This window comes from Gigantopelta aegis, chromosome 3, assembly GCF_016097555.1.
Source record: "Gigantopelta aegis isolate Gae_Host chromosome 3, Gae_host_genome, whole genome shotgun sequence".
Taxonomy (NCBI): domain Eukaryota; kingdom Metazoa; phylum Mollusca; class Gastropoda; order Neomphalida; family Peltospiridae; genus Gigantopelta; species Gigantopelta aegis.
Window position 1 is genome coordinate 20,585,475 of NC_054701.1, and position 10,055 is coordinate 20,595,529.

At 37.2% G+C, this 10,055-nt stretch overlaps 1 protein-coding gene across 1 annotated transcript; it reads right to left on the reverse strand.

The window, feature by feature from the left end:
* Positions 1 to 517: 517 nt before the first annotated feature.
* On the reverse strand, positions 518 to 7,911 carry LOC121368541 (collagen alpha-6(VI) chain-like). Its single transcript, XM_041493278.1, has 5 exons — positions 7,872 to 7,911; positions 4,098 to 4,448; positions 2,986 to 3,195; positions 1,719 to 1,739; positions 518 to 1,068 (listed from the first exon to the last, which is right to left on the reverse strand). Exons 1-5 carry the CDS (start codon positions 7,909 to 7,911, stop codon positions 536 to 538), a joined length of 1,155 nt encoding a protein of 384 aa, XP_041349212.1. The 3' UTR covers positions 518 to 535.
* Between the last annotated feature and the right edge of the window lie 2,144 nt (positions 7,912 to 10,055).

Genomic DNA, 10,055 nt, shown 5'->3' on the forward strand with positions numbered 1-10,055 from the left:
ATATATATATATACACCGTCGCAAGATCAAATACAAAATGTAATCGCACTGGTGTGAAGTTTACTCTTATTGCGGTAGGCCGTTAGAAATTGCAGCAAACTCAGGAATGTCCCTTTAAGTATATTTTTTTTATGTCTATGAAATAATCGATTGCAAGTCTGGCTTCTAGGACTGGTTTCCCAACCATCCATGGGTTCAAATGTCATTGTTGATCGTGAATGGTCGATCATTCAAGAACCATAAAACTGGATGAACTCTGTCTAAACCTATATATATACGAGTGTGTGCGTATGTGTTATATGCAATAAGATATGTTTTCAATCAATAAGTGCTATCTGTTTGATCGATAGATTTCGGAAGTTGTAGCATCGTGTTTCACGTATGAAATGCATGGCGCAAAATACTTGTGCTTTTCAGATTGCATAGTGCTAAACTGCTTGTATGTGATTTGTGTAATTACTAATATTTTGATTAAATTGATTGAAGTAATAAAACAATTATGGCACCGTGGTGAAACCAGTATTTGAATAATTCTTTATTCAGTGCTCGAACACAAATCATCAACAAAACTAGCAGCAGATTCTTCCATTGTCTCTCCCATTATGACAGTGACGTCATCGGAAATGACGTCCAGAGATGCCTGAGGGACATCTAAAGGTACGACATGGAAAAGAATGCCATCTGATCGACCAAGCTGTATTTGTTGGTGTACGACAGCGATGTCAACCGAGTTGTCTATGAAAATAATCGCTCGTTTAGCAACGCCGGGTCGTCCGCCTTTAGTTGGCAAAAACCACGAATTTCTTAACTGTCTGACAAGTTCGGACATACTTCCAGAAAAGAATTTAGCCAGAGAGCCGACGGCATCGATGGGTTTGGTGTATTGATTGAGGGGAAATCCAGCATCAATGGGACATAACCCTGCAATAACTCCGATCTGCATGCCGAGCTGCATCCGGTCTGCGCTGATGACTTCCGTGATGAACATGTGCACCGCCATTTTGTTTTGTTTGAGTTCATTCAAATCGAAGACGAAGATTATGTCAGCTGGATGACTCTCACCACATGCTGTTGAAATAAAAAAACAATAAGAAAAACAAGTTGAAAAAAGTTAAATAATTTAACTCTTTATACACGAAAGAACATGAACCCTGACTTTTACATCTTCTGGTATCTCCACAATGTAGAGAGTTTTGTCAAGCAGTAAAGATGTGCCATCAGAACGAATCAATAAGTTAAACTATTACGTGGTTCGACTCTTACCTGACTTCTGACTGTTTAATTGTTAACGCTATTAATTTGTGGTTATTTTAAATGGTTATTTAATCTCAAAACAGTTACACTGGATGATATTATTTGCAATCAAATGGAAGAGGATGTAATGCGTTGGAAAATTACTTTGAACTCTGTTTTGATCATAGTTTAAAATTTTAGATACAAGAAGTCCTTAAATTAAAAATATAGAGGCCCGTACGCAGGATTTTTAAGGGGGGGGGGGGGCGAATTTCTCGTAATGGGACCAACAATGGCAATCCCCTCCTCAAAAAAATCAATTTACGTAACGTTATCTAAATTGTACAGAAAGAAATGCGGTCATTTGGTAATTGGAGGGGGTGGGGGGGGGGGTGCGTATGCCCCAATCGCACCCCCACTGCATACGGGCCTAATATATTATCAAAATGCAATGTCAAATCAGATTAGTGTATTCTTATACTTACGTGGTATAGGTATCATTCTTTCTGAAAAGAAAAAAAAAGCAAACCAAAAAAAAAAAATGTTTGCATAACATTCTTGTTAAGGCACCATGTAACTAGTCATTCATGCAATCAAACGTATATTATATATTGCCATTCAACCACACAAGTCCTATTATATATTATAATTTGTCACACACATCCTACATTTAAATTTCATCTCTCACATACACGTCTTATATTAGTATTCGGTCCGAATATTCGCTTTACAATTTTCTATTCGAAATATTCGAATAGTATTTTGAAGTATTCGAATATTTGGAGTTTTTAGGTCGTATGGTGAAAATGACTCTAAATGATATGTATAATGTGTCCTTAACCATGTGTCTGACGCCAAATAAAATAAAGTGTGTTGAGTGCGTCGTTAAATAAAACATTTCTTTCTTTCTTTTTCTTTCTTTCTTTTTCTTTCTTTGATTTATAACACCAATCCTGCATGACGCTTGCCTCGTGCATTCAATCGGGAACATAAAGCATGCCTCGAGTTGGGGGCTGAAATTCATGAAAAGTATTTTCGATAACGCGGGAATGGGGTTCATCTACAAAAGTATCTCTACGATCAACAGTACAACAGTAGTTTTTGATGTTTTAAGCTTTTCTAGCGGGCTTTTTTTTATACAGTATTCAAAATGTAACTTTACTTCGAAATCTATTTTGACGAGACTATCGTACCAAAATAGATAGTGTTTAACTTAAATACGTACGTCAAATTTAACATTACCATTTCAAACAGGTAAATGGTTTCCAAAAGAAAACATGTTATTTAAACTTTCTAATACTGATATTGGAGGTGAACATTATTTATTCAATTGTAAAAATCAAAATATTGAAAACAATAGAAGAACAAATATATAATAAAATATTATAGAACTAAACCTAGCGTGTGTTGTTAGTGTGTAATGCACCATTATTGATAAACCTTGCTTTAATTATTTATGTTTTAAAAATCAAGTCTTGTGCAGTGGCGTAGGCAGGATTTTGTATTGGGGGGATGGGTGGGGGGGGGGGGGGGACCTGTGTAGTGGGATATGACACAGGAACCTTTTTAATGTTATAAATAAGCAAAAGGGTAAACATTTCCCGCCACTGGTCTTGTGAATCTGTGAATTGATATTTCTCCTTCGCACACGTCCTACATTTCGTCACCCACGCAGATCCTATATTTCGTCACTCACCCACACGTCCTACATTTCGTCACTCACATACACACGTCCTACATTTCGTCACTCACCCACACACGTCCTGTATTCGAGCAGGTCCCTGATGGACTGCAAGGCGCTGTAGTTGGCGACAGTGAACGCGTTATCCTCCTTGCCGGCAATACTGATCAGCTCTTCCCGAGACACGTTGTTACCCACTCCAACAGCGAACATAATGATCCCAGCATCCCGTGCGAGAGCCGCTTCCTGTGACGTCACATCCTGCTTCTGAGACTGTCCATCTGGAAAGACATACGCAGTTAATATTTTATTTTGATAAATGTCCTTTTTTGTTTTATTTTATTTGGGTGTTTGTTTGTTTGGTGGTTTTTTTTAATTTTTTTTAATTTTTTAATTTTTATGTTCGTGTTTGTCTTGGGTAATCTAATGGTCGTTATGCACTTTATTCAAGTAACCCAAAGAAAACTGTCAAATAAGGAAGTTTGTATGAATGGTATTGGTTGTTGTAATATATCCATAAAGGAATATAGAGATGTTTGGATGATTAATAAAACATATCCTAGCTTGGAAACACAGGTCATAACATACAGATAGAATTACATTCCAGATTTTGTCTCCGTCTGTCTGTCCCTCTGTCCCACGTATAGTTTTTAGGACTTTTTTTCGCAATGCCTCAGTATATTGAGCTGTTACTTTGTGTATAGCTTTATCATGTATGGTAACTGGTCAAGTTTGACTTGCATGGCGATTTATGGCCCTTGGACGTAGGAGATACAAACACTTTTTGGGCTTGTTGAACAATGTTCTGAGGAAGGAAGGAACTGTTTTATTTAACGACACACTCAACACATTTTATTTACGGTTATATGGCGTCGAACATATAGTTAAGGGCCACACATATATTTAGAAAGTAAACCCGCTGTCGCCACTTCATGGGCTACTCTTTTTGATTAGCAGCAAGGGATCTTTTATATGCACCATCCCACAGACAGGATAATACATACCACCGCCTTTGTTGCACCAATTGTAGAGCACTGGCTAGAACGATAAATAGCCCAAATGGGACCACTAACCGTTATCGATCTTAGATCGATCGCGCATCAGGCGAGCGTTGTACCACTGAGCCCCCATGTTCCGAGGTGTCATTAAACAAATGTTTTCTTTCCGTAATTGCCAAATTTACCTGTGAGAACTATGCTAATCTTTGGAACTCCCTGGCGCGCCTGGCTCATGTGCTGAGTCCTCATGTATCTGATAGCCATCCCCGTCTCGGTGTACCAGCCGGCCCGGTACCGTAATGACGTCACGGCCTCCAGAACCGCGCTTTTGTCCGACAACTGGTCCAAGGCCACCGAGTCTTCCTCGTACACCTTCTCCGCGTACGTGACGGCGCCGATGCGGATCTTGTCCTGCGCGATGTCCATGTCGTCGATGAAGTCTCGGATGAACGCCAGACCGATCGTGAAGTTCACGCTCCAGATGCTGCTTGACGAGTCGATGACGAAGTCGAGTTCCACCGGGGCCTGGCGACAGACTGAAGGGAAAAGTATGTTCGTATAACGATGCTGACATAACGTTACTGTTTATTACACATATGGTTAAACATATCTTGGTATACATCAAAGTGATACGTCCCACTAGAACGCAAGGTGGGACGTAACACTTTTATGTCATACAGTGACGTCATCAACTGGCGCACAACAACCTTACAGGAGCGTTAAATAAACGAGTTGAGTGATATAACCTTAAATCGATTATGGGTAATAAATAGGATATTAAACTCACTACCATTTCGTATCATGTTTATGTCTCTCGTGAAATAATTTGTATTGTCACTCGCCAAAAACGTTTGTTTGTTTTGTTTAACATCGGGGATTGATCCCAAATCGACCGCGCATCAAGCGAGCGCTTTGCCACTGGGATACGTCCTGGCCCATGTCTTCAGAGGAAGTCTGCTACATATTTCCATTATAACATTTTAAAATTTGATTTTCAGTGTCGTTCTTTATTAGTGGTTTTTGGGCGGAACGTAGTACAGTAGTAAAGCTCTCGCCTGATGCACGGTCGGTCTACTCACTGGGCTATTTTTCATCACGACTGGTATATCAAAGGGCGTGGTATATGCTATGCTGTATGTGAGATGGTGCATATACAAGATCCCTTGCTACTAATGGGAAAATATATCGGGTTTCCTCTCTAAGACTATATATTAGTATTACCAAATGTCTGACATCCAATAGCCGATGATTAATAAATATAGTGGTGTCGTTAAACACAACTAACTTTAACCTTTTTTAGTGGTTAGTCAATATAGCAGCCCCACCGACCTGTTAAAAAATAGCTCTTGGTGAGAGCCTTCGACGGCGTGCAAACCCATTGCCTACCAGCGTTAAAGTCAATGACCTAACCACTAGGACATCGTTTTCTTACACACCCGTTGATGAGAACATCATTCGTTATTTTTGTTAACACATACTTGTTAAAACATGTACGTGTGTTAACAATTTCAAGACATACGACTGGCTGCTCCTAGGTGATGACCAGGTCACCAATGCCATACATCCAATGAAAAGAACTACACGGTCGAAATTGATTACACTGTGACGTATAGTTAACCTGACACTCATTTGTGTGTGTCGCGTAAGTTAGCTACTAGTGAAAGGGCTGTAAATAACTTTTAGTCGAAAAAGATGTTAAAATTTGCTTAAAAACTCGTTGTTTAAAAACGTATCAAACTCGCTTTTGCTCGTTAGATACATTTTAAAACAACTCGTAAGAAAAATGGTATCTAACGGCCACTCATGTATTATTCTCTATATATCTACCAGCGTTAAAGTCAATGACCGAACCACTAGGACGTCGTTGTATCTACCAGCGTTAAAATCAATGACCTAACCACTAGGACGTCGTTGTATCTACCAACGTTAATATCATTGATCTAACCACTAGGACATCGTTGTATCTACCAGCGTTAAAGTCAATGACCGAACCACTATGACATCGTTGCATCGTTGCCCATTAAGATGCTACTGTTACCGGAGTCTTTCTCCTACAATGTCCTACAGACAAGATGGTTCGTACTAACTACCAGCCGTGAAACACTGACCTACACACAAAACTATTATATTTTCAGTGATAATCGGATTGATTAAAAGTCCACAAATAATTAATTGTTTTATACAGTGACGAGAAGACGTTCTGTATTGTACAAGACAAAAGTACAACATTTATGTAAAACCTTACATCAATAATAAAATACTAGCCCAATCACGTATTGTATTCTCTCACCATATTTTCTTATCAATACATTCATTAAGATATCCATAAAAATTTTGACAGGTTTTTGACACAACTATTTGATATTAATTAGTACTGAAAAGTGTTTATTCTTTATCGCCACAATTTCGTGACTTCAATGTATTCTGTCAGAGGGACATCCATTGCGTTAATTCATATTTTGACAGGATATCTGTTACAAATAAACATGCAATTTAAAATTAGTTCGTTGTGGTACATGCAGCTATGATTATTCACCTTTAATGATTCCTATATATAATATTTTATTTAGCGATGTCTGTATTAATGTGGGTATCTGGCCCGGCAAATCAGAAGTGTATTTAATCTGCATCGTTAAAACGTTGTCCTACCTTTTTTGGGGAGGAGAGAGGAACTTATGACCACACGATCAAACAAACAGGACTAAAGTAAAACACGGAGATATATCCTCATGTTTGATTAAAAATAATTGGAGTTAGGAATAAGTCAGAGATGCAACGGCACTTTAAAAATGATTTTTCGAGTACCTACCATCCTGGTAGAGAAAGCAACAATAACCCTCTCACAAAAAAAAACAAAACAACAAAAACACCCCATCCCCACAACTAAACAAGAACATAAACCACAAACCCACCCAGTAAAATTCCCACACACAAGAAACAAACAAAAAACAAACAAACAACAACAAACAACAATACAAACAACAACAACAATAACAACAAACAGAAATCAAGCGAATCCCCATAAAGACCAAGCTAAAACAAATAATACTATCTAGCTATTAATAATAAAATGTATGCCAGCATGCCATTATTTCGCACGACCTGTTCCCCCAGAAACAAAAGTCCACATGGCGAAATAGATGTAAAATTCATTAGGTTCGCAATCGATTAAAGGTTTTTTAAAGTCCAACGCATTGTAGTGTGCTACTGGGACCAACACTGTCATTACAAATTCTGTAGTTGGTATAGAAATTCTAGACATGCTATAATTACATATATTCGTGAACAAGAGAAGGTTATGGTAAAATTAATAATTAAACAAAGTTCTCACGTTGAATATGTACAATATTTGAATAAAAACATATCTTACTTAAAAGAAAGCCAGGTCTGACTTCATGTGGAGCACTTCTTTCTGAAAAGATGAAGAGTAAATTAATGTAATACTTTTTATTTATAAATGAAGGCGCGTGTACAGAACTGTAGACTGTGGCGAGGGACGTTTATAGGGGAGGGGTAGAGACCCCGAAACACTCCCCCTGCACACGCACTTGAAATGTATCAGTATTCTGACGTAACAGGTAGTTCTTATAAAATATGTACAGTTACTTTGACAATTGTTTATACTGGTTACAAAAGGTTTTCTTAAGTTAAGAACAAACACCTATACTCTAATTAATCACCACAGTTTGAAAAACATTTGATAGGATGTTGGATAGAAACCAATGGAACAAAAACATTGAATGATTGCTGGCATTTCCGAATAAACACGTTGATGAAAGTTGTGTAAACTGGTAATGCTTCAATTAATATTCAATTTTAATAAGATAGCTTTGATTATACTTACATGTCTTCTAAAAAAAAAAAAAATAATAATAAAACGTATTTATCGATAACATAAACAATAAATTGCTGTTTTCAAATGTAAATAACGTATTTTAAAATAATTTAATTCGAGTTACCTTCTCTGGTGCCAGTGGTAGACATTTTCACCACAGTCATCGTGATCTGTAAATTTAAAAGGTAAGTTTTTTTTGTTTATCGAAACCACTAGAGCACATTGATTTATTAATCATCGGCTATTAGAAGTCAGCTGTAAATTTAAAACGCCAATGTATACATGTTCTGTAGCTATTACAAATGACCACGATTTACTTTGTGAGTAGCCCATGGAGTGTCGCAGATTGTTTATTCTCTCACCATCTGTGTCGTCATTAGCCTAATGTCCGACGTCATATAACCGTAATTACAATGAGTTGAGTGCGTCGTCAAATAATACATTTCTTCCATTCTTTTTCTGCAGACGGTGTTTGATGTATCAGTCAGTGATTCACCAGATGGCGATATGTAACGCTGGCCTGAGATTCCCGTCCTAACTATGCTCCACGACTCGTACACGACTTGTACATCAACGATTAACATATGAGAAAGAAAGTTTATTAACCCCAGAAACAAATTTGGTAGTGTCAGGGTTGGTAGGGTTAGAAATTGTACATAATATGTAAACTGAAAATATATAGGTGTATATATTACAATTACATACAAATACACTTACATATACATAAAATAAACAACTATTAATTCCTTTCCCTTAAACCGCCATATTGACGATTGTTACGTATTCTCCAAGTCAAATGATTTAAAAAGAAAAAGAAAAACAGCAACCCCCTAACCCACCCCCCAAAACCCCCCAAAAACACACAACAAAAACAAAAACAAAACAAACAAAACCCAAAACCCAAAATAACACCATGTTCATAACAAAGCCAACATTACTACCATGGTACCATGTTTGTCCTCATCATGACAATATTTTGCTGGCGAAATATCCACCACAATCTTAACAGGTTTAAATAAAAGACATATAACCTGCAATATTTATGATATCTCTGATTTATTCGACTTTAAAGTTATGCATGTGTACAGCTGTGTTATATATACACGTTTTAAATATATGAGAGCATAGATATGTACTTTGTTTAAAACAATTATTACTTACCAAAGCAAAAACCGAAAACAGCCAAATATTTAGACGGACCATTTTGAAATGCAAACATTCGATCAGATTTGGAACTTTTATACTTTCAAAGATACACAAGCAAAAGGTCATCTTTTGACTTATAACGGTTCAACGAGTACCTGTTTTTGGAGATCCGTGTTAACTCACTTACTTACTTGGAGAATTTCAAATGTCACACGAGTGATAACAGTATGAACTCTGTTGGTCCAGGGGTGGTGATAACGATCATAACACATTCACTCCAGCATCAGAACTAAAAAAAACCCAACGTAAAAGCAATAGGTTCCACAGTAAATAATATTATTTGACGTACTGATAATGACCATGAAAAGGACGCCTACTACGATTTTTTACAACACATAATGACAAAGAATCTATAATTTATTGTCATTGATAACGATATTACGTTTATAATGAGACTGAAGAAATCGGTCATAGTACGTGATTATGTGTCAGTAAAACGGGTCAAGGATGTGTGTGTGTTGGGCGGAGGTGGGGGGGGGGGGGGGGGGGGGGGGGGGGGGGGGGGGGGAGGGGAGGGTGCCGAAGATGAACTGGACGTTTGGTTGGTTCTCTACCTCAAAGTGGACTTTAAATACAATTGTAAAACATCGAATATTATTTTTGAAGAATGCATTTCATTATTAGAATATGAAGGAAGTAAATCTATAAGAACAACATCATTATTTGGCAGTGAAACAGCAAATACGTAGCTACATGTATAATATGTGACTTTCACCGAGTTCTCGCATCGTCGCAGCAGGCAATATAATATTATGCCCACATACGCCTTTCGTCAGATCTATGTTATAAGAATTCGGTTGTGGTTGTGGTGGACAATGCAGGTTATATAGTTAAATTATGAGTAAGGAGTGCACGTTGTATACATCATTATAATTATGGCTAAGAAATGTAGATAATAATTATGAATTGAGTGTTGTATGTATGTTATATTCATAATGAAATGGAAGTATATACTACAAGTATTAATAACTCGAGGGAATAAATAAAGTCAAGAAGATTGTTTATAATAGGTACAGTGAAAATTATATATGTGTAATAATACCTTAGGAGTACATATTTTAGGGAGTCTGCTGCCATTGTAAGATGTTTCTGACTATTAAAA

Coding starts and splice junctions, on each gene's coding strand:
- LOC121368541 (XM_041493278.1), bottom strand. CDS start 7,911: ATGACTGTGGTGAAAATGTCTACCACTGGCACCAGAGAAG. Junction 1,740..2,985: donor CGAATACAGGACGTGTGTGG/GTGAGTGACGAA, acceptor TTTTCTTTTCAG/AAAGAATGATACCTATACCA. Junction 1,069..1,718: donor AAGAATGATACCTATACCAC/GTAAGTATAAGA, acceptor TTATTTCAACAG/CATGTGGTGAGAGTCATCCA.